Source organism: Diabrotica virgifera, chromosome 6 (genome assembly GCF_917563875.1).
Source record: "Diabrotica virgifera virgifera chromosome 6, PGI_DIABVI_V3a".
In the NCBI taxonomy this organism is placed as follows: domain Eukaryota; kingdom Metazoa; phylum Arthropoda; class Insecta; order Coleoptera; family Chrysomelidae; genus Diabrotica; species Diabrotica virgifera.
In genome coordinates this window covers 159133446-159160177 of record NC_065448.1, presented here as the reverse complement: position 1 = coordinate 159160177, position 26732 = coordinate 159133446, and the positions used below count along the sequence as shown (strand labels likewise).

The window sequence follows — 26732 nt, the reverse complement described above, 5'->3', positions numbered from 1 at the left end:
TATTGTTTTGACTTATACAAAATACTTCAATCTCTCCATGACGTCTGTGATCGATAGCTTTCAGTTCGGTATACTTTATTTTGGGGCATATTGTATTATCGAATAACTTAATTTCTGTTGCTTTCTTTTTTTAAACTATTTTAAATCTGTATGAACTTTATATAAAAAACGTTCATATACTTAGTAACATATTATATTTATTTCAGAAGCCTTCAGTTATTCCAATACCAACGCCACCAAAACCATATCCAAAGTGTAACGTGGTTTGTCCAAGAGGACCACCAGGGTATAATGGAACGGACGTAAGATAAAATTACCATTTTTAAATAAATATTTTTATTTCATATTATATAGAAGTAGTACATACAACTGTCATAATAATTAAATGGATTATTGTTTATTCTATTTTGTAGTTGTGAAACTAGTTACAGTGTTACAGTATTAAACTGATTAAAAAATGTAGCTGGATCGGTATTTTCTAAAATAAAACCAGAAGTAAAACATATTAAATAAAGAATTAAAAACTAAAAATCTTCGAAAGGATGATGCTAAGAAGAGTAATGGGCGCAATCTGTGAAAGTGGTATTTGTAGAAGTCGAGATAATTTCGAGCTGTACCAGAAGTATAAAGAAATAATAAATTGTAGGGATATAATGAGTTTTATAAAAATATATAAGCGTAGATGGTCTGGACATATGTCAAGACAGATAGTAGAAAGGCGTGGATAAAGACGTGAAGAAGATCGGTGTAGCAAACTGGCAATGGATGGCGATGGCGACACTGGGGAAGATCGAGGATCTACTAGTCTATAGTACTACTGAGGCTGATGGTATACTGAAACAATTGTGAAATTAGTTATAGTATTTTACTGGTACAAGAATTTTATTGAATCGGTATTTTCTAAAATAAAACCAAAAATAAAACATATTAAGGAAAGAAATTGACTGAAAAACAAACAATCCCATATACAGGTACAGTTGAAAATAAACAACCAACTTATAGACACCCACGTTGGGCGCCATTTATGTGTAGTACCTATACTAATGTTTAACATGAAATGAACGAAGCCGCGTTGCTCAAAATTGGAAGAAATATGAGTTTGGTTTTTTGGATCATTTTTACTAGCACATAAACAAAAATAAAATTAGAGCAAATGAAAAAAATATAGAATGATACCACAAATAAATCAGAAATACTAAATAAATAAAATGAAGAAAAGAAATTAAAAACAATTTCACAATTTTTCTTCGGGAGACAAACAAAACTCTTAAAACCAAAATAAATATCTAGCCAAATAACAAGCTACAATGAAACAAAAAATAGGTTAAGTACTTTCTCAAAGTGTTAAAAAAAGGAACAATCACACTTTCCTTATTTCGTCTTAATCAAAATTTATTAGAATTGTGTTTTTGTCGTCTAAGAGAAAAGAAGATTATCAGAGACAGTAAGCAATACAAAACTGTGATTATTATTAGCCAAAATAGGACATATTAATTTTACATCTTATAAGCCTAAATGTCCAACTTATAGACACCCATGTTGGGCGCCATTTATGTGTAGTACCTACACTAATGTTTAACACAAAATGAACGAAGCCGCGTTGCTCAGAATCGGAAGAGATATGAGGGTGGCTTTTCGGATCATTTTTACTAGCATATAAACAAAAATAAAATTAGAGAAAAAGAAAAAATATAGAATGATATCTACCAGAACTAAATCAGAAATACTAAATAAATAAAATGAAGAAAACAAGTTAAAAACAATTTGCCAAAATGGGCGCCATTTTGATTTTTCTTCGGGAGATACAGGAAACTCTTAAAATCAAAATGCATATCTAGCCAAATAACAAGCTACAATGGAACAAATAGGTTAAGTACTTTCCCAAAATGTTAAAAAACAGGAACAATCACACTTACCTTATTTCGTCTTAATCAAAATTTGTTAGAATTATGTTTTTGTCGTCCAAGAGAAAAGAAGATTATCAGAGACAGTAAGCAATACAAAACTGTGATTATTATTAGCCAAAATAGTACATATTAATTTTACATCTTATAAACCTAAATGTCCATTACAATTTAATACGTTTTCTTTTTAATTTTCATTTGTTGCATAATATCAATATCATATTAGTTTATAGTTTTTATTAATTTCATTTCTTTTTACCATGAACATGCATAGGGCCTACCAGGTCGAGAAGGCCCCATAGGAGAACCAGGATTAGCAGGACGAAGAGGTCTACCAGGTCCTAGAGGTGTAGGTGGCCTACCGGGCAGGCCAGGTTACCCAGTACGTCTAAACAACTGCAGTTGCTTTTAATAACAGTTAACTTTTTTAAACTAAGTAATGAACCACTGGTGGAGATGATGGATTTGGTGCACTTTATTAATATTTGCGTCTAATAATACTGTTTAATACTAATAAGTACTAATTTACTAACTGTTATTAGGGATTACCTGGACCTAGGGGTCCTATAGGTCCAGTTGGTGAACCAGGATCACCGGGACGTCAAGGATTCCCGGGTATAAATGGAACTAACGGTAACCCAGTACGTTTGATATTTATTTAATTATTAATATTAATGGAGATTATCAAGAAAGATTAAACAAAAAAATCATTATTGACTTACATTAGTCTATGTTTCAATCAAATTTTCACTTGTCTACTGCTCCCTCATACTTTTCGATACTGTGCTTCGATCTTATGTCTCTTTCATCCAATTCCTATGGCAACGTTTCAGAGCATCACTCCAACGTGTTGGTGGACGTAAACGACCTCTGCTTCGGTAGGCATCATCCCTTGGTCTCAATTCTAGCATCCACTATTACTCTGGGCTAATTAGCAAAATATAAGGAAAAGTTATTTACCAGCAATTTGATTGCTGAAATCGAATTTTATGATTGTATATCTTAATAATATAGGTATGCAAAATCCGCAGATAGTGTGCTACTTTTTTATAAACAAAATGGCGCCCGAAAATCGTGTTTTTTTTTCAATTTTTGCCCTATAACCCCAAAGATTTTAACTGTACACCAAAAATACAAAAATAAAAATTCACCGTAATTAAATTCTGCATAGAGACGTGTTTTTCCCGATTTACTTCGACATAAATTTTTCCCGGAAAATGCGGGTTTTTCCAACAAAATCTTTAATTTTCAACTAAAATTTTAGATAACTCATTGTTTATCAATAATTAAATAACTTGGTAATATAAAATCTCTCTTTGTATAGATTATAATTCCAGAAGCCGACGAAAATTTAATGAACAGTTTAGCAACAATTAACTTGTTAATTAAAAATTTACGGTCGCTATGATAACCACAATAATTATGGCACAGAAGAATAACTATGATTTTTGTATAAAAAGACACTGTACCTATCTAATGTACTTTACAGAATTAAAATTGTACTATTTAAGCGGCATCAGGAATATTTTAAAATTAAAAAAAAAATTTGGCTTATAAACAAATTGAATATCTCGGGAAATATTAAATTAAACTAAATCTTGAATATGTTATTAAAAAAAAGTGGCAGGACGCTTCTTCGAAAAGAAAAAAAGTTTAAATGTGGTAAGTGGTTCTTGAGATACAGCCGATCAAAGTTTACCGGCATTTACGGCAAAGATATAAACAATATGATCATAATTTTCGAACCATCACCTTTTTGTTTCGGTCCTCTTTTTTCTCACCAATTTTCATATCTTTAAAGTACTCATAACATATATTATTATATTAAAAACTATCGATATTACGAGTGAAAATGGCCAAAAATAGCAAAATTCCAATCAAAAATTAGGTTGGAGGAAATGTAATCTCAAAGTTCAAAATCGGTATACGTTAAAAAAATGCATATTCTCTGCTTCCCATGGAGCAATTTTCTTCATTCTTTTTTTGTTCCGAAGTTACTGGAGTAGAGCCATCTAACTAAAGCATTATTAAATGTCAAACCCGCCCTTGTTTTGTTATAATATATTAATTTATTTATAAGAAAAGAAAACTACATACTGTTGTAGTAAAGAAAAGAGAGACGTTCTCACAAACAATTTATTTTACAACTGACGACCGGTTTCGCTATCTACAATATTCACAGCATCTTCAGGTCACGGTAAAAGTAAAATTAAATGCTACAAATAACAAAAAACCAGAGTTAGTTAAGTGGTCTGGTTGAAATCAAAAGGGTAATGATCAAGCCAATATTAAAGTATATATATTTATGCATACATATAAATACTAAAATGTACGTAAATATGGTTTAACAGCCCTCACACTCACATACATGCAAGCATTCAAATGTAGTGGCAACTAAAGTATGTCAAGTATAAGTATAAAATGTACACTTACTTTCCGGTATAAGGGAAGAATATAGTAGTATTCAATATCATACTTTTTCTCTAAATTATGCTAAAGGGAGAGATGGTAGAGGGACAGATTTGATTGTAATGCACAAACAAAACGAAATAATTGGCAGGATCTTGAGGGGGTTAGTAAGGGAACACGACATTAAACCGTGACACCAAAAAATTGTTAGTTATATATAAAGTGATGTTATTTTTAAATTTTTTAATTAATAGTGTATATTTTTAATTTTATTGGGATTATTAGATGTTGTTCTGGATGTTCAAGAACTGATAGATGTAAGATTGGTTGTGCAATTTTCTTAAACCAGAATTGGTCAGTTGTGTATTAGTTGTGGTGCGATTGTGAAAAGTGTTTTAATTTTGATTTGTTAGAGACATTAAAATTAAACTGAACAATAGTAAATAGGTAAATTTTCTAAAATTTAAAAGTGTCAAACAATAAAATCATTAATAAATAATTCAGAATTAAATTCAAATGTGAAGGTAACTAACTGTACATGAAATTAAATTTATAGTAATATAAAGTTATGATGATTTGTGCAGCAATGAATGAGATTTTATGAGATATTACTAAAAAGTTAGAAAAAAGGCAAATATGAAAAAATAGATGAAAAAATGATTCATTTATGTTAATATCTGTTGAATGTAATAAATAGTTGAGTAGATTGAAAATTAATCTCAAAAAATCTTTGAAAAAGTTACCTGGTTGAGCTGAATTATATGGTTTCTTTGTAAAGTTAAAAAAGGTTTTGAAATATTTTTTGTTTTAAAGTCGATAAAAATAACACATAACAGATTCTCGAACGCACACAAAGGACGTGGACACAACGGGAATTTCATTATTTAAAACTACATACGTTTGTAGACTTTTTTAGATAAACTTACTACAAGTGTACCTTTTAACGTTAAAAAGACAAAAATATTCTCATTTGAAAGCTGTATAATTATTTAAACAATCTTTATTTAAACAAATTAAAAATGTTTGTTATAATAAATAAATTTATTTATTATAACAAAACAAAAGCAACTTTGGCAGTTAATAATGAGTTAGTTAGATGGCCCTACTCGAGTTACTTGGGAACAAAAAAAGAATGAAGTATGTATACCGATGTATACCGATTTTGAACTATCAGATTACATTTGAAGACAACAGGGAAAGAACTTGGTAAGTCCAATTTTTGACATTTGTCGTTTTTAATACCAATTTGTAGCTTTAATTGCATAGTTTCTAAGAGTAACACAATACAGAGTATTGTATACTTGATAAGTCAAAAAATATAAGTGTTTAAAAAAAAACCTGTACAGGAAAAGAACTTGACATGTCCATTCCAAACAGGGGAAAACGTTGATAAGTTCATGTAATTAATATGCAATATATATTAAAAAAAAACTAAAATGTAAAGCAACCACCAATATATCTATTTTTTTTTCTTTTTATTAGTAATTAATAATTGTAAGATGTATTTTAATGTTTTTAAATCATAATCACATTTTCAATGTTTTAAACTTTAAAATGTTCTCCTGAACAAAACCAAGAATGTGACTTATCAAGTTATTTTCCTGTGGTCTTCATTTTCTCCAACCAGTGGCGGCTGGTTAGAGGAGGCAAGGGAGGCGTAGACTCCCCATAAATTTTTTACACACGCTACACTGTTTTGTTTACTTTGTTATTTTGTTCGCGTTAGAGATATCGCAAAAAGTTATTTGAACAAGTGGTTCCAAATAATATTCTAACCCCGCATACCAAATTTCAGCACAAAATTCGCACTTTTAGTTTTTTTATTATTTGTAGTCGGGATCCTAAAATCGCAGAGGAGGCTGCTGGCCGGAAAATCTCACTTGCTAATGCTCCGCGTAGCCCAGCAGCGTTTAGGATGGTTTGAGACTCGGTCTCCTTAGAGCTGCACATCGCTTAACGCACACGCTGCCCGGAGATCGGGCAAGTGAGATTTTTCGGCCAGCAGCCTCCTCTGCGGATTTTAGGATCCTGACTACAAATAATGAAAAAACTAAAAGTGCGAATTTTGTGATTAAATTTGGTATGTGGGATTAGAATAATATTTGGAACAACTTGTTTAAATAACTTTTTCCAATATCTGTAATGCAAAACAAAATATCGGTAATTTACCGTGTTTTTGCATTCGCAGAGTAAGCCACTTTTAGAATTAAAAAAATTCAGTTGAGTATCTTAAACAATGTAAACCTTCAATCTGTATTTATTTTGATATGCATATCTACTTACATAGATAGAATTGTTAACAAATAAACGACACAATTTTTGGTAATACACTTTTACAATTATACTAACTATTTTTAAAATGATATGATATTATGAAATAATTATGAATTATGATGATATTATAAAATATAAATAAAAAGTGGTCAAAAAAATGGGGCCTTAAATTAGATTTTTTTGGCGGATTTTTTTTTTGCTATTGGAAATTTGTCTAGATAATTTACAGTTAGGCATAGCCTCCCCTATTGAAAAAATCACGAGCCGCCACTGTCTCCAACCTAATTTTTGATTGGAATTTTGCTATTTTTGGCAATTTTCACTCGTAATATCGATAGTTTTTATTATAATAATATAGTAATGAGTATTTTATAGATATGAAAATTGGTGTGAAGGAAGAGGACCGAAATAAAAAGGTGATGGTTCAAAAATTATGATCCTATTGTTTATATCTTTGCCGTAAATGCCGGTTAACTTTGACCGTTTGTATATCAGGAACCACTCATCACAATTACACGTTTTTTCTTTTTAGCCCAATCAGGGAACGCAAGATTTTAAGAAAACCTTCAAAAAAATAAAGGAAGGATGAAAATTGAAAATTTGGCAATAGGTAGTTGAAATTGTCTATTATTATATAAGAAAAAGTTTACAATTCTACATCCCCCCATTTTACAAAAATTGGAAAATACGGGGCGAAAAATTTTTTCTCGGGGGTGAAAAAATATACGTTCAAAATAAGTCCGGAATTGGATAAAATGACTAATTCTAAGTAACTTTTGTTCTATAGAGTTTTTTTTACTAAGTCAATACTTTTCTAGTTACATATTTGCGAGTGAATGTGTTCATTTTTAACCAAGAAAAAAAGTTTGGACGGTTTTTCGGAGATAACTCAAAAAGTAAGTATTTTAGCGAAAAAAATATTCCTAGTAAAAAAATAGCTTATAAAAAATGGTGTATGCGTGAGGTCTGCAGACCCAGTAGAAGCAGAGTTGCAGCTAATGAAATGTAGGTTCTTCTTCGTCAAATTCTAAATCGAATATTTCAATGTGAAAAAATAACCAAAAAACGGAGCACTTTTCAGGGAAAATTCATTACAATTTTTTTAAAGTGTTTAAAAAAAGGTTTATTTTTGTTTTTTACAAAAACTTCTAGCATTAAAAGTAAGTGAGTTACGCTCAATATATTGTTGGTCCCTTTTAATTTTTGGTAAAAAATGGCGAAAATCACCCCTTAATTAGCTTCTCAAATAAAATTAATCGTTACCGCCTTACAAGTTACTTTTCTTATGTATTGTTTATATTATCTATAAGTTTCATTTGTTCAAAGTGCTCAGTTTTGAAAAAAATTAGGTTTAAAATAATAAGTTTTTTTTTAATTTTGAAAAAAATCGTAATTGTTTATGGAATTAACAATTAGGAATACCAAAAATCTCAAAGAGCAATAAAATGTACGTTTTGCTTTTCTGAATATTTTTGATTGTTTGTTTTCCTGTTAGACAAAAATTGGTTATGCTATGACTGTTCAAAATTTGCCTAAACTCGTGATTAGTTACTCGTTCAAGCCATTTTAACTACAGCTTTTTCAAAACGAAGCACTTTGAACCGATGAAACTTACAGATCATATAAATAATACATAGATAAAATAAGTTGTGAAGTGGTAATGTTAAAACGTATATGTGATGCTAATTAGTGGGTGATTTTCGCGATTTTTTTACCGAAAAATAAAAGGGACCAACAATAATTGGTGCGTAATTCACTTACATTTAATATTACAAGTTTTTTTAAAACAAAATAAACACTTTAAAAAAGTTAAAATGAATTTTCTTCTAAAAGTGCATTATTTTAGGGTTATTTCACATTGAAATATTCGATTTGGAATTTGACGAAGAAGAACCTACTTTTTATTAGCTGCAACTCTGCTTCTACTGGGTCTACAGACCTCATGTATACACCATTTTTTTCAATTTTTGATGGGCTATATTTTTGCTAAGAATATTTTTTTCGCTAAAATACTTACTTTTTGAGTTATCTCCAAAAATCCGTCCAATAACATGTGTTTTATTTTGTTAAACATGAACATATTCACTCGCAAATAACTCGAAAAGTACTGACTCAGTGAAAAACTCTATAGAGTAAAAGTTGTTTAGAATTAGTCATTTTATCCAATTCCGGTATTATTTTGAATGTATTTTTTTCATTTTCATAATTTTTGTAAAATGGAGGGGATGTAGAATTGTAAACTTTTTCTTATATAATAATAGACAATTTCAACTACCTATTCCCAAATTTTTATCCTTCCTTTATTTTTTTTGGGGTCAGATTGTTCTTTGATCGAGCTATTTAAAAGAAGTGTCCTGCCGCTTTTTTTTTCAATACCGTTTTCATGATTTAATTTAATGTAATATTTCCAGAGATATTCTATTTGTTTATAAGTCAAAAAATTGTTTATAATTTTAAAATATTCCTGAGGCCGCTTTAATAGTCCAATTTCAATTCTGTAAAGTACATTAGATAGGTACAGTGTCTTTTTATACAAAAATCATAGTTATTCTTATATATCATAATTATTGTGATTATTATAGCGACCGTAAATTTTTAATTGACAATTCAATCGTTGCTAAACTGTTTATTCAATTTCCATCGGCTTCTGGAATTATAATCTATACGAAAAGAGCTTTTATATTACCAAGTCATTTAATTATTGGTAAACAATTACTTTTCTAAAATTTTAGTCGAAAATTAAAGATATTGTTGGAAAACCCGCATTTTCCGGGGAATTATTATTAAAGATATTTTAGTCGAAGTAAATCGGGAAAAACACGTCTCTATACAGAATTTAATTACGGTGAATTTTTATTTGGGTGATTTTGGTGTAAAGTTAAAATCTTTGGAGTTATAGAGCAAAAATTTAAAAAAGAACACGATTTTCTAGCGCCATTTTGTTTATAAAAGAAAGTAGCACATTATCTGCGGACTTTGCACACCTATATTATTAATATATACAATCATAAGATTCGATTTCAGCAATAAAATTGCTGGTAAATAACTTTTCCCAAAAATGGCCTATTTTCCGATAATTTGCCCAGACTATTTGTCCATCTGTTATCTGCCATTCGAGCCACGTAACTTGCCCAGTTCTACTTCAGTGGTGCTATTATCTCTACAGCATCGATAGCATGCTCCATCGCTAGAGCTTCACGATTGTCGATAAAAATATCGATATTGTATTGATATCGATATCGAATCGAAAACCAATACTATACCGATACAATACATACCTGAGCAATATTAATGTCGGTACGATACTCATTATCTGAAATCAATACAATACTCTTGTATTGTCGATACGCTTGCCTCGATATTATTGAAAATATCGATATCGAGAAAAATAAATAAAACGCTACAGTTGTTTGATTATATTTTGTGTAATGGGTATTTAGATCATAATTATTTACATATTAAACGTATAAGTGATCTGCAACCCAAGCACCAGCTGTTAATATTTTACACTTGAGTGCCTGAACTTGAAACTATTGAGAGTGAGTAAATGACTGTTATTATTACACTGTTTATCATGTGGTATTTGTGGCAATATTATGGAAGTGAGTGATGATGACGCAAAAATAATTTTCAACAAATACTGAATTGCGATTTATTCCGAGTCTCCGGGGACTTCCCTATTTTTTCAAAAGTAGTTTTTAAACAATACAGAATTACTTAGTAAGTATTAGTCGACTTTCAAAGAAGCATTCAGCCATATTCAATTTTTATAAGAATCTATAAGTTATAAGAAATCTATTTATGTTCAAATTATTTTTAATATAGTCTATTGTTAAAAGTTATTAATATAGCTAAATGTTTAATTTTAGTATACAGGATTGGTCAAAAAAACTGAATGAGTATTTATTGAGTTTTCTCAAATGGAGCACCTTGTATTTTCGCATTGTAATGAAATGCTATTTTAGGGTACTTTATTATTTCCTAACATATATATTTCACATAACTAACTGTTTTTATTTGTGAGTTATTCTTGCCCAACATCAATTGCAACAACAATTACGTGAAATTTTATTTGAGCGAAGGTTGCTAAAAGGGTTGAAAAATCAATTAAAATCTTAAATAGTGCATAGAACTGTTAAAAAAAATATTTATTTTATTTGATTAAAGTAGATTACTTACCCCAGAATGCTTAAATCTGCATTTTTTCCATTTAAAAAGGGTGGATTTCACCCCTAAAATGCAAGTAGTGCAAGTTGACACCATATCATTTTTCTTTCCTGAGGTATCCTCTAACTACTCACCAATTTTTTTTATTAAAAGTATTAAGAATAGTTTTTTTTTATTAATTTAATATCCTTCTAATTATGTCAAGGATTATTATATTTAATAACCCTTTTTACGATATTATATCGAGTATTGTATCGATATCGTATCGAAATCAATATCAATACGATATTTTTATAAGAAAGTATTGCCGATATCGATAATCGATACGATACTTCATTGGCATAACCAATACAATACTCAATACTTAAAAAGTATTGATATTGTATCGTATCGTGAAGCTCTATCCATCGCCCTTTGAGCCACTCGTACCTTTTGCACTATTCTCCTTGTCATTGTCAATGTTTCCGTTTCGTAAGTCAACACTGTCAACTGATTAAAAGGTTTTTAAATCCACGAGGAAAAATTTCCTGTAGTTGGCTGTATACCATTACAAAAACATAAAATCCTTTATAAAAGGTATATTTGTTAAAATCCCTATACAGGGCTACATCAAAGACAGAACTAGTTTTCGATCGGTTGACCGATCATCATCAGTGCAATCCTAAAATGTGTACAACCAGATAAAATGATGCAAAGTATTTAAAATGTTGACTAAGGTTATAAAAAGTTATAGGTTATACTCACTTAGAATTTACATGCAAGCCACCAAAGTAAAAATAACAGGGTAAAAACCCTTTACAATTGATCCGTCATCGGAACATATGACAAAGATGTGAATTATAACATGGATGATTAAGATATCCAATGTTTTTCCCCCGAGGTACCAATGAGCTCTATCTGACAAGTTCACATCATGACTGTATGGAAGCAAGTGATTTTGATAACGGAAATTCTGAATGGTGACATGACAATAATGACAGTTCCACAGGAAGTTATAATTTCCCTGTTGTTTTGTGGTATTTATTGTAAAATATGTTAAATTAATAACAATAAAAACAGTCGTTCCCACTGTGGTAGATAGTCTGTAAAAATGGAAATAGACTTGATTGAATAGACAATTATATTGATAACTATAATATATATAATTGATAACTTTTAAATAAACACACAACTGCTTTTCTAAGCCCTAGATATCACATATAAAGGGTTTGATAACGTTTATTAAGTTTTCTGTATTATGTGTAATGTGGTTTGCCTACTTCCTCCATTACAATATTTTAACATTTACATCAAGTCTATTTCCATTTTTACAGACTATCTACCACAGTGGGAACGACTGTTTTTATTGTTATTAATTTAACAAATTTTACAATAAATACCACAAAACAACAGGGAAATTATAACTTCCTGTGGAACTGTCATTCTTGTCATGTCACCATTCAGAATTTCCGTTATCAAAATCACTTGCTTCCATACAGTCATGATGTGAACTTGTCAGATAGAGCTCATTGGTACCTCGGGCGAAAAACATTGGATATCTTAATCATCCATGTTATAATTCACATCTTTGTCATATGTTCCGATGACGGATCAATTGTAAAGGGTTTTTACCCTGTTATTTTTACTTTGGTGGCTTGCATGTAGATTCTAAGTGAGTATAACCTATAACTTTTTATAACCTTAGTCAACATTTTAAATACTTTGCATCATTTTATCTGGTTGTACACATTTTAGGATTGCACTGATGATGATCGGTCAACCGATCGAAAACTAGTTCTGTCTTTGATGTAGCCCTGTATAGGGATTTTAACAAATATACCTTTTATAAAGGATTTTATGTAAAAGGTTTTTCTTTTAAGAGGTTTTGGTACGTCGGACGATTTAAAAATGTGGTTCAGCTTACTGAAAGCTACCCCAAGTCAATCTTATACGGACGGAGAAGTTCAACGGGTTGGTTATCTTTTCTTATGCAAATCTCGTGACCTAGGTATTTATAGGCCATTACCTGGTCTATGGATCTTGTTCCTACGCATATTCGCTAATATACAGAGTGTCCCAAAAGTAGTGGAACGGTCGAATATTTCGCGAACTAAACATCGGATCGAAAAACTGAAAAATACGTGTTCAATCATTTTCAAAAATCTATCCAATGACACCAAACACCAACCCCCACTACACCCCCTGGAGGTGGGGTGGAGGGTAACTTTAAAATCTTAAATGGAAACCCCTAGTTTTTCTTGCAGATTTGGATTCGTTACGTAAAAGTAAGCAACTTTTATTCAAGACATTTTTTCTAACTGTGGATAGATGGCGCTATAATTGAGAAAAACGATTTATCCTGATACCATAGGTAAATAATAGAAACGGTCTAATATCTCGAGAAATACACTTCCAAATGAGAAACCAAAAGAAAGATTTCTAATACTTTTTGAAAACCTATCGAATAACACTAAACATGACCCTTCAACCCACCCCCTGGAGGTGGGGTGGGGGGTAACTTTAAAATCTTAAATAGCAACCCCCACTTTTTATTACAGATTCGGATTTTCCATGAAAAATTAAGCAACATTTATTCGAAACATTTTTTAGAATTGTTGATAGATGGCGCTTTAATTGGAAAAATACGATTTATTAGCGCCACCTATCAGCAATTTTTAAAAATGTTTCGAATAAATGTCGCTTAATTTTTCATGACGAATTCGAATCTACAATAAAAAGTAGGGGTTGCTATTTAAGATTTTAAATTTACCCCCCACCCCGTCACCACGGGGTGGGTTGGAGGGTCATTTTTGGTGTTTATCGATAGGTTTTCGAAAATATTAAAAATGTGTTTTTTTGGTTTCTCATTTGAAAGTGTATTTCTCGAGATATTAGACCGTTTCTATAATTTACCTATGGTATCAGGATAAATGGTTTTTTCCAATTATAGCGCCATCTATCCACAGTTCGAAAAAATGTCTTGAATAAAAGTTGCTTACTTTTACGTAGCGAATCCAAATCTGCAAGAAAAACTAGGGGTTTCCATTTGAGATTTTAAAGTTACCCCCCACCCCACCTCCAGGGGGTGTAGTGGGGGTTGGTGTTTAGTGTCATTGGATAGATTTTTGAAAATGATTGAAAACGTATTTTTCAGTTTTTCGATCCGATGTTTAGTTCGCGAAATATTCGACCGTTCCACTACTTTTGGGACACCCTATATATTTTTTCTTAGTCAACTGTTTCCAAATATTTTAATTGTTAAGTGATTTCGTATTTTGTACCTTCTTTGACTTAAAGTTAAATATGAAATTATCTTCCTCGGTAATCTCCACCACCTAATGGGAAAAAGTTATTCAGATAGCTCAAAGAAATGCCTGGTAAACCATTACCTACTGATATTTTGTTGTATAGACGAATTAACATTTTTATTGCCAACATTGTAAAAGTTAAGTTTCCGTATAGTATGATACAATTGATCCAAATAATGGCATAACCCAGACATCCAAAGTGAATGTCTTCCTTCAACACCAAATTGTTCTATATGGTCCACATAATTTTCAGAAAAAAGTAACACCATTTGAGCGTCGGGTTTGGGGGGAGAGGGGGAGAAATCGGTAAATTCGTAGTTTTTTTTCGTTTTTCGTCAATATTTCTAAAACTATGCGGTTCATCATGAACAATCTTCTATACAAAAATGTTCTACATTAAATTTGAAATAAAAAAGGCCCTATGCATAATCCTTCTTAAATGAACGGTTCTAAAGTTACGGAGGTAGTATAGTATAATTGGTCTAAAAAAAGGTCTAACCCAAACATCCAAAGTAAAAGTTTTCCTCCAACAGCAAATTGTTCTATATGGTCCACGTATTGTTCAGTAAAAAGTTACACCATTTTGAACGTCCGGTTTGGGGGGGAGATGGGAGAGAAGTCGGTAAATTAGTAGTTTTTTTACATTTCTCGTCAATATTTCTAGAACTATACATTAGCGTAAACAATGTTCTATATAAAAATGTTCAACATAAAATTTAAAACAAAAAAGGTCATATACATAATTGTTATAAAATCAACGGTTCCAGAGTTACGGAGGGTGAAAAGTGGAGGTTTTCGATACTTTTTATATTATTTGGGTAATTGATGATGAGTTTGGGTGGTGAGGTTGACGTTTCTTCAAGGGCTTATCACTAACATACCATCGGCAACTGAAATAACAAATTTTATTTACAAAGCACAATCAGGTTAAAGAAAATTTTTTTCATCAGTAATAATATTATAAATATAAAAAGTATCGGAAACCTCCACTTTTCACCCTCCGTAACTCTGGTACCGTTGATTTTATAACAATTATTATGTATAGGACCTTTTTTGTTTTAAATTTTATGTAGAACATTTTTGTATAGAACATTGTTTGCGCTAAAGCATAGTTTTAGAAATATTGACGATAAACGTAAAAAAACTACTAACTTACCGACTTCCCCCCCCCCCCATCTTCCCCCCGAACCGGACGCTCAAAATAATGTAACTTTTTACTGAACAATATGTGGACCATATAGAACAATTTGCTGTTGCAGCAAAACTTTTACTTTGTAAGTTTGGGTTAGGCCTTTTTTTGGACCAATTATACTATGTATACTACCTCCGTAACTTTAGAACCGTTCATTTAAGAAGGATTATGCATAGGGTCTTTTTTATTTCAAATTTAATGTAGAACATTTTTGTATAGCAGGTTGTTCATGATGAAGCGCATAGTTTTAGAAATATTGACGAAAAACGAAAAAAACTACGAATTTACCGATTTCTCCCCCCTCTCCCCCCAAACACGATGCTCAAAATGATGTGAATTTTTTCTGAACATTATGTGAACCATATAGAACAATTTGGTGTTGGAGGATAACTTTCACTTTGGATGTCTGGGTTTAGGTCTAGTTATACCATACTAGTATTATTCTTTGAGCTCTCTGGTGACCCATACAGAGTATCTCAAAATTGACGTCCTTTTGGAGCCGACCTTAAGGTCGGTACACACATGCGAGCCGAACTATTCGCGAACTGCTCGCGTAAAGTTTGTTTAAAATATATTTGCTGCGAACTCATCGCGATCCATGGAAAGCGACTAACCAACACTTGTGCGAAGTTTATGTAAATGATTCATTTAATTTGTAATTTGGGTATTGATAACATTGTGTTTCTCGCGTTTCTTATCTCTAGGAATATGGAATACACGTCATTCACACAATCTCGATGCGACGACACGAACAGACAATATCGCTGCACACGCCGTCCAAATTAAACTGCGAATATCCTTTATGTTCGTCCCAAAAACCGACAGGTCATGGTTCGTGACGAGCGATGAACGAACAGCTCGCAAGCGGTTCGTCTTCCGTAAAAATTATACGAATATAGCATTCACAAACGGTTCGCAAACAGTTCGACTCGTATATGTGTACCAACCTTTAAAATAATGAGTTCGTACACGTCCTCCTAATGGATGACACCCTCTATTACTTTTAGATATTTTACTTTTATTACTTACGTATGCAAAATTTTGTTTAATCTCTTTAAATATTTTTGTTTTACTAATTTATGTGGTTAATGTGTTTACTAAGTTAACAACAACTAATATTTAAACAATATAGTGTAGGAAACAGAGGTTGAACCTTGCAAAATGGACACAAGTCCGGTTTTTTTTTGTATATAAAGGGGTGCTTATTATGAAATTAACATTTTCTTAAAAAATTTCGCCCCGGAACCCCCCTTTTCATTCCATTAAAGGGGGTAATTTGTGGTTTTTGCGAAACGTAGCCCTTCCTGTACGTTTTACAAAAGATTTACTTGATAGTAAAATGAAGAGGACTATATTTCCTACTATTTATTTCCCGACAGAATATGTCTATCACAGACAGTTTAGCAGGGGTGCCGCCCCAAAATTGACAAATTTAAAAAAAAAGATGTTAGATGAAAAAAGATGAAAAAAAAATTATTTTTTCCTAACTGTACTGAAAATTAAGAATAAACCCTGCGGCAATTAATCACAATTGCAAATATTTTAATTACAGGGTGTTACATTTTAAAAACCCCTTTTTATACCATCTGAACCGCCTATGCTAGAGTAAAAAAACTTTCAGCGATTATCCATGTACTGGTGTTATTTACAAATTTCTATAATGCACCCCCATTTTTTTTTCCGGGACCACCCCAAAAAAAAGGAGAATTAATAAAGAAAGTGATTATCTTAGAATCCTTCACACAGCCTGCCCTTTATTAAAGTGCTTCATATATTATTTTGTGCACGTTCTTATTACCCATGCATAAATACCAAAAGCGATATCTTGATGCATCCCCTGTAGCAAAAAAAAAAATTTTTTTTTGCTTTTTGGCCCATATGGACATTTGCTCCATCAATAGATTTTTTCATAAATATATATGATTATTGTAACATCCCTGCGGAAAGTACCCCTATCCTTGAAAATAAACTGCAGGAACTACCCTTGGAGAGCATGTTTTTACGATTTTCTCATTACCTATGCATTTTTTTAAAACAAAACTTATACAGACTTTTTACAGAAGGCCACTATTTTCTCTACAAATAACGTCCTATGCATTTTTTTCGTATAAGCAACCGTTACGGCACAGTGGCGCCGTAAACCTCAGAAATGCTTTAGCGGGCTCCAGTTTCTGTTTTTATTTTCGTCACCTATTCATTTTATTGATAACGTACTTATGGAAAATAAAAAACACACTGTCTGCTACACATTATGACCTGTGAATAAATTATTTTCTTTGCACCCTAAAGCCACAGTGGTGGCCCAACGTCAATTTTTTATTATTTTCTTTATTAATTCTCCTTTTTTTTGGGTGGTTCCGGGGAAAATATGGGGGTGTATTATACAAATTTGTAAATAACACCAGTACATGGATAATCGCTGAAAGTTTTTTTACTCTAGCATAGGCGGTTCAGATTGTATAAAAAGGGGTTTTTTTTAAATTTATTACCCTGTAATTAAAAAATTTGCAATTGCCCTTAAATGAAACCTATACCAAAAAATTAGCCACTTATTTGTGAATAATTGCCGCATGGTGTCTTCTTAATTTGCATTACAGTTAGGGAAAAATATTTTTTTAAAACATCTTTTTTTAAAATTTGTCAAATTTAGGGCGTCACCCCCGCTAAACTGTCGGTGATAGGCATATGCTGTCGCAAATTTTTTGCAAATTTTTTGTAAAACGTACAGGAAGGGCTACGTTTTGCAAAAACCACAAATTACCCCCTTTAAAGGGATGAAAAGTGGGGTTCCGGGGCGAAATTTTTTAAGAAAATGTTAATCTCATAATAAGCACCCCTTGATATACTAGAAAAAAAGAACCGGACTTGTGTCCATTTTGCAAGGTTCAGCCTCTGTTTAATAATTTAAATGAAATAAAATTAATAATTTTTATGTAATTATAACTTTACGTATTTTGTAGTGGAGTATAACTTCGCTAGTCACGAAATTTATAAGAAAATATTTATGAATACAATGTTGCATCAAAATTGTATACAGGGCGAGTTTTATATATGGAACATCTCAATTATCTCGGAAACTGCTTATACGAATTTTATAGGTTTTAGTGAGTAACAGCCCGTTCACACTTGTCCTGTGTTGTATCCATATTTTAATCGGAGGTTCCAGTGGCAATGTATTTTATATGGAGCTATTCAAATGTATTTAGTAAGAATAGTTCCATATAAAATATATTGCCACTGAAACCTCCGATTAAAATACGGATCCGACACACGACAAGTGGGAACGGGCTTTAAGGGTCTTGTGATGCGGCCGATATTATGGTGATATTTGTATTGTTTTCATATCTTCCGTTTTTCCGGTAATCTAATGATGTTTCTTATTTCAAATGGAACACACTGTATATTTTTTGAGTTTTGAAGTGTTTAAGGAATACTAATTATTTTTCATGTAATGTTCCCTATGCCTTAATGCCATAATTTCAGAGGTATTGCTACATTTATTTAAAAAAAAATTTAATTAATTAAAAAAATCAATTTTCGGTCCAGGAAGAAATTATTTTAGGAATTCTTTGGATCATTCCGAACAAAAATTATATAGTCTTATGTAATTTTTCTTCAAAGTTGATAGTTTTCAAGTTGTAAACAATTTAAAACTTAAAAAAACGAAAAATAACGATTTTCAAGATTCAAAAACACAAGTGAAAAATATTATTTTTGAAATTACGTGACTAAATTCAAGTTCAAACCTTATTCTTGTTCCATATATAAAACTCACTCTGTATATACATTTACTTTTTCGGAGTGGTCCTCTATTTCGATAATACTAAAAGAACTATAATCAACAAAAATCAAAATGCAAACTACCACTCCTTCATTAAAAATTCCTGAGAAGTCACTAATTGTTAAAGCTAGTCCACACCAATAGAAACACTGCACGATTTTGTCCTCAGAGACGTATCTAAATCCTATTACTACTTACTCACTTGTAGGCCATGTTGTGCGGTTCCTTTTAGGCGGTCTACAGACGGCCTTAACTGGACGTCTAGATTTGGTCTAGAGCAGAGGTTCTCAATCTGTGGTACATGTACCACTGGTGGTACATATCATTATTGGCGGTGGTACACAAAACACAGAAAAAATTAAAATAGTAGTACTTAGTAAGTATTGATAATACAATTTAAAAATATAGGTGGTACCAAAAATAATAAAAATAACTGTAGGTGGTACATCACTCAAAAAGGTTCACTCAAAGGGAGAACCGCTGGTCTAGAGACACCGATCTTTGTCTCGTCTAGTGTCCATACTGTGATGTTAATTTCTATCTCATCTTCGCCAACAAGTATAGTTGTAGCTGCCCTTCGACTCAGTCGCTAGTGTAGGAATAATAAATACTCGTACGCAAACCATGAGGACCTTATAAGAGAGGACCCATTCTTCAGATTAATTTTTTTTCGCTCCCGATTGAACAATGTTTTTAAATGATGTATTCTTTCTATTTCCTCCACTGAAACAATGTGCTTTGAAGCAAGTGAATTCAGGGCCGCTCGTCTTTTCACACTGTTTTAGTAATCGGGACTCGTTACATCCCACAAACAAAAATAGACATAATAGTCTTCAAACAATTAAATATTTGTCGTTTCTTCAAGCACATAGTAAACCATATCAGTAAAGAGACTGCGTGCACTTTGTCTGGAAGCAAGAGACAGAGTGGGGCATGTCTCGTAGTCTCGTCTATAATACGCGTGAGGTACTCACTATCAATTTGCGCAACGTGTCTCAATGTTATCAAGTATCTCATTTCAACCATTAAGTGTACCGGGTGTCCAAATAAAGTGGATGATCGACCTGCGAGCCACAATACCGCGGTTTTAAAGAACGACGGTTTTACTCGCGGCTCGTTGGTGCTGATCGACTAGCGAGCAAAACAGTCGTGTTAACCGTTCACAGCCAACATGTCGTAACCTTGTTACTTTCTTTGGAGCTTGTAAACGGTAAAAATACATATTTCTTTAATTTAGGGTAACAAAACAAAATATCCAAAAATTGACTTAGGAGGTTGAGAACTTTCACCATCTACATGCGGTAAGTAGAATTGCTTTGTTTTTGTACTCTGGCGATTTACATTTCCATAAACAAGAACAGTCTCGTAAACAATCTATAAATTCCAATAAAAGGTCGTGGCTGAGAGTTCGCATATCCATGATTAAACTGGTCTTTTCACTTCAACTGTCGCTAAAAACTGCCCGTTTGGCTCGCCAGCCGTGATACACGTGCGGTTTTGAACGACGAGCCGAGTAAAAAATAAAACAAACTGACGAGCCACAAGCCAGGCTCATCGGTATATACAACCGCGGTATTGCAATGATACACTGGCGAGCTTTACCGACGAGCCACAAAACTGCGGTTTTACTCGCCTGTTGATCAGGGCTTTAAGAATGGCTCTCTGCCATATCTCAGGAACCGTTTATAGTACAACTTTAAGAAAAAAAATATTTTTAACCAAAGTTGCCTCGGGAAAAGCTTGGAAAAATTATTTTCATAATTGTAGGTCCACCGCTAGAGGGCGTAATTAAATATCAAATATTTAAAAATCAAAATTTTACAAAATTTACCTAATGAAAAGGCACTGGAAATCCAATCATCGTATTCTTTATAAAATTCTGCGCTTATTTGATTTCACAACTTTACGTCTGCCTTTGCAAATAAGAGGTGGGGGTGAGTGGGAACTTTCCTATGAAAAAATGGCTGTAAGTCCGGTTCTGCTAAATCGAATTTTTCATACTTGGTCTTGTTGAAAACAGCTCTTTTTCGTCAATGTAAGAGTCTTATTTTGAAGTAGCCTAATAAGTCATATGCCAGCTGCTAGTAGGCGTTATTTAATTATCTTCGGAAATCTAGTTTGTTTTAGAGAATATTAAATACAAGTATGCATTTTTAATCATGCGATACAAAATTAGACCAAATTAGCAACATAATACCGAAAACCGCATGTCGATACCTTTTTTCTATCTCGAGATATCTTAAGAAACGTGTAAATTTTAAACAACTGTTAATGTCACCGGTAAACGAAGTTAAGGAAAAGTAGTGTGCTATGGAAAAAATAAAAAACATTTTCCAGACATAGACGTATATAATAATTAATAGGGCTTTTCATTCACAGTCATTTGTTTCGAGCTTCTGTCATGTGTCACATAATATTAATATATCTACGACATACGTTATTCGTATATACAATAATACAAACCAAAGACGTATGACGTAGATATATTAATATTATGTGACACATGACAGAAGCTCGAAACAAATGACAATTGATGAAAAGCCCTATTAAAACAACACTAGAAAATATAAAAAAGAAATAGAAGCAACTACTTACTTAGTGACGACCTAAATGTTCAAATTGTTGCCCATCATTTTCGATGCAAGCATTTTTACTCTTTCAATAGTAGATTGAACAGCAGTCTCAATTTCTGCTTTCGCAATGCTTTGAATGACGTTTCGTATTCTCTAGATTCTAGATCATGTTTTCTCGATCATGTCGTGAGCCTAGCGGCAAAAACAAGGTCTTTAATCCGTCTCCATAAATAAAAGTCTAAAGCAGTTAAATCTGTTGCTATTCAATCTACTCTTGAAAGAGTAAATGCTTGCATCGAAAATCATGGCAACAATTTGAACATTTAGGCAGTCACTAAGACTAAGTAGTTTCTTTTATTTCTTTGTTATACTTTATAGTGGTGTTTGTCTTATTGTTGTTTTAATTAATTATATACGTTTACATCTGGAAAATGTTTATTTGATTTTTTCATAGCACACTACTTTTCTTTAATCTCGTTTATCGGTGACAGTAATAGTTATGTTTAAAATTTACACATTTCTTAAGATATCTCGAGATAGAAAAAAGATATCGACATGCGGTTTTCGGTATTATGTTGCTAATTTGATCTAATTTTGTAATACAAGATTAGAAATGCATACTTGTATTTAATATTTTCCAAGGAAAACCAGATTTCTGAAAATAATTAAATAACGCCTCCTAGCTCGCATATTACTTATTAGGTTATTTTGAAAACAAGACATTTAAATTACCGAAAAAGAGCTGTTTTCAACAAGACCGAGTATGCAAAATTCGATTTAGCAGAACCGGACTTACAGCCATTTTTTCATAAGAAGGTTCCCACACATCCCCACCTCTTATTTGCAAAGGTAGACTTAAACTTGTGAAATCAAATATGCACAGAATTTAATGAAGAATACGATGATTGGATTTCCAGTGCCCTTTCATTAGGTAAATTTTGTAAAATTTTGATTTTTTAATTTTTGATATTCAATTTCGCCCTCTAGCGGTGGACTTACAATTATGAAAATAATTTCCAGGCTTTTCTCGAGGCAACTTTTGTTACAAATATTTTTCTCTTAAAGCTGTACTATAAACGGTTCCTGAGATATGGCCGAGAGTCATTCTTATTGGGACACCCGGTACATCAAGTATCAAGTCTCTCATTTCAATCGAGAGACTTTAGTGCTTGTACATAATATGAGGGCGGTTTGTCAACGGTGAACGCCGCAGTTAGCCGACGTTTGTATCGTACAGATGACAGCATTTGACTGGCGGTCCTATTACTCCTGTAACAACTTACAACCGCAGCGGTTTGACGACGTTGAGCGGTTCATGTGTACGATACGTTGCAGTTGCATTTGTTCCTTGGTAACTTGAACCGCGGCGTTTGGGTTTTTCAGGTAAACCGCTCTCATGTGTACAAGCTGAAGACCTACGATTTTTGATCTCGCAACGGCCCCTAGTCCGGATTTGGTGTCTAGACAATTAGACATGTCTACTGCGACATCCTAAGACACGTCTCCCAGGGGATCAAAATCGAGCAAAGTGTCTATTGGTGTGGGTTCGTCTTTAGTATACCAATTCACGAAGAAGATTTTGCCTATTAACACAGATTTTGCCGAAGTAATCGTAAATATTCAATAATTGAATAGAGCACCACAAGAAGAAGTGTGAATTAATAACTACTTAAAAAACTTTAAAATTGTTTTGAATCCTATTCTTTATTACACTACAAAGTATGTACTCGTATTGAGCTTGTGTTGAAAATCTCCTTAAATTTTTCCCAGGGATCTCCTGGTTTACAAGGTATGCCTGGTATAAGAGGACCTCAAGGAAACACTGGCAGTCCTGGAAAACCAGGAAAAGATGGAACATCTGGAGTCAAAGGAGACAAAGTAAGTATTGGCACTAATAAGTTTTGAGGCATTAATTATGTAAGAATATATTTTATAACACTAACAAACTCAGAACGTTAGTAAAGTCGAACTACAAAATTGTTCTTTTGTTTTCATTCCATGTGTACATTCCACACATGAGACAAACGATGTAAGCAATTTGAATAATTTGTATTAGTCCAGTCATTTGGTAATAAAGGGGGTTACCTGGAAAGTTTTCCGGGAGTGTTGAAAATTGGTTAATTTATGGATTTCGATATGCCCTTTTCGAATATCAACTTTACCACCTCGTATCTCCGTCGCTCGCGCCACCATATTGAAATAATGGCGCCTAATGCAAGTTTTTTGGGAATATCTTTATTTTGATGCATTTTCAAAAAAAAAATGTTTACCTATGTAGAAAATTAACCTAGAAAAAAATTCCTACAATTTATGTTTTTATAATTTTTTCTGAAAAATCAATAGTATTCGCGTACCAGTCGGTGTTAAAGAAGCAGGTATAAGGTTAATGTGTCGCGTTTGTGCCGGATCTGAAGACAAATTTTGGCGATACGAGGTATGTCATCGACGAAGGGCACTTAATATAGTCCATATGGTGAGACCGCTCCCATCTGAAAAACATTTCTAATTCGGTTTCTCTGCGGATTCATATTGAAAAGTGTCCCCTTTAAACAAATCTGAAGGATGCCGGACGGAATTTTTGGGCAGACATTGTTTAAACAATTTTTTTAAACAAATACATAAAAATCACCTTTTATTGCTCCAAAAAATATTTTTTAGGTTATCTGGGTCATTCTAAACAAGAAAGGCATCTTGTGAATTTTCTCAAAAATTGACAGTTATCGAGTTATAGACGATTTAAAATCTAAAAAATGCGAAAATACGCATTTTCGATGCTTAAAAACTCATATTTAAATTAGTATTTTTAAGGGTACCAATAACTTAGATTAAAGTTTAAACATTCCTTTTCAAGTTTCCGAAGAGTGATCGGGTCTAACTTCAATTTAGACCGTAGTTTTTTAATTGTTAATGATGCGTGTCCATCCGGTTTCTTGCCGGTGCGGCGCGCACTATTTTCAAAAATCTGCTATTTTTCTCCGAAAAATAGTTTTTCTATATTCTTTGGTACATTCTAAATAAAATAAGTTTCTTGACATTTTTCTCAAAAGTTAATAGTTTTAAAGTTATAAGCGATTTAAAATCCGAAAAATGACAAAAAAACACATTTTCGTATTTTTAATCGCTTATAACTTTAAAACTAGTAACTTTTGAGGAAATTGTCAATAAACTTATTTTAATTAGAATGTCCCAAAGAATCTAGAAAAAATATTTTGCAGAGGAAAATAGGAGAGTTTTGAAAATAGTGCGCTCCGCACCGGCAAAAAAACCGGATGGACACGCATAATTAACAATTAAAAAACTACGGTCTCAATTGAAGTTAGACCCGATCACTCTTCGGAATCTTGAAAAGGAATGTTTATATTTTAATCCAAGTTATTAGCACCCTTAAAAATACTAATTTAAATATGAGTTTTTAAGCCTCGAAAATGCGTATTTTCGCATTCTTTAGATTTTAAATCGCCTATAACTCGAAAACTGTCAATTGTTGAGAAAAATCACAAAATACCTTTCTTGTTTAGAATGACCCAAGAAACCTAAAAATATATTTTTTAGAGCAATAAAATGTGATCTTATGTATTTGTTTAAAAAAATTGTTTAAACAATTTCTGCCCAAAAATTCCGTCTGGCACCCTTCAGATTTGTTTAAAGGGGAGATTTTTGAATATGAATCCGCAGATAAACCGAATTAGAAATGTTTTTCAGACGGGAATGGTCTCACCACATGGACTGATAGGTACACCGAGTCATTTGGCATCGCGGTGAACCATTTTTATCCATTTGTAGTAACTACATCACGTATTCATAATCGTACATAATCGTATTCGACGTATATCCTGAAGATGCAACAAACCGTAGTACCAAATACACGGAGCGATCCCGACGATCACGAATAACTACTTCAGTAGATATACTTTTTGACGAGACAATGATTCCATATTACAACTGTATCACAAGATAAATTCCTGGGGAATGATGCAAACAAGTATCGCGTCATTAGAATATTGAAGACAAAATTTGAAGCGAAAAATTGCATGGTCTCACAAGCCACGGAAGATGCGGATACGCTAATCATCAATACCGCAATAAATTTTTTGGAGCAATAAAATGTGATCTTATGTATTCGTTTAAAAAAATTGTTTAAACAATTTCTGCCCAAAAATTCCGTCCGACACCCTTCAGATTTGTTTAAAGGGGACATTTTTTAATATGAATCCGCAGAGAAACCGAATTAGAAATGTTTTTCAGACGGGAGCGGTCTCACTACATGGACTAATAGGTACACCGAGTCATTTGGCATCGCGGTGAACCATTTTCATCCATTTGCAGTAACTACATCACGTATTCATAATCGTACATAATCGTATTCGACGTATATCCTGAAGATGTAGCAAACCGTAGTACCAAATACACGGAGCGATCCCGACGATCACGAATAGCTGCTTCAGTAGACATACTTTTTGACGAGACAATGATTGTATCACAAAATAAATTCCTGGGGAATGATGCGAACAAGTATCGCGTCATTAGAATATTGAAGACAAAATCTGAAGCGAAAAAATTCATGGTCTCACAAGCCACGGAAGATGCGGATACGCTAATCATCAATACCGCAATAAATGTTTCACCAGCTTATTCTGATTCTGTTCACAGTTCTATGTACGCAGTCAAACGTGTAGTTTCTTAAACCAGGAAAAGGAAATATTTCCCAACAAATATATGTAGGTATTCCACTGAAATTACCATAGATAAAACGGCTGCAGATCATATTTAATTTTTGCATGCCTTCAGTGGCTGTGATACATGTGCACTCTTTAACCAAGGAAAAATGAAAATCATTAATGTAGTATTTTAAATATTGTATCTTAGATTTTAAGTTCTATTGTATCTTAGAATTAATATTAAAAGAGCATGCATGTAAGATTGGAATTAGAACATGCTTAATAGAACTAGGAAACGAAGAAGAAAAAACAGCCATTCTACGAAATAGGAACAAACTAAAAAATGTTGAAACCAAGAAAATATGGATAACAGAGGACCTTACAAAAAAAAAGAGAGAAAAATGAAATCTCTAAGAGACAAAGCAAGGGAGATAAGAGATAAAGGAAAAACAGTGAAAATGGGGTACAACAAAATTACAGTGGATGG

General features: G+C 32.5%; 1 protein-coding gene across 6 annotated transcripts in view; it reads left to right on the top strand.

Moving 5' to 3' along the window:
* LOC114335747 (collagen alpha-3(IX) chain-like) overlaps positions 1-26732 on the top strand; it is a 408590-nt gene that overhangs the window by 144627 nt on the left and 237231 nt on the right. For 3 of the 6 annotated variants that reach the window (XM_050653323.1, XM_050653321.1, XM_050653320.1), the window contains exons 7-9: positions 207-302; positions 2179-2286; positions 23358-23465. In XM_050653323.1, the coding sequence (XP_050509280.1) occupies positions 207-302; positions 2179-2286; positions 23358-23465 (312 nt within the window). Of the gene's footprint in view, positions 1-206; positions 303-2178; positions 2287-2446; positions 2546-23357; positions 23466-26732 lie in introns of all 6 variants that reach the window. The other 3 variants (XM_050653322.1, XM_050653325.1, XM_050653324.1) reach the window with 3 other exon arrangements.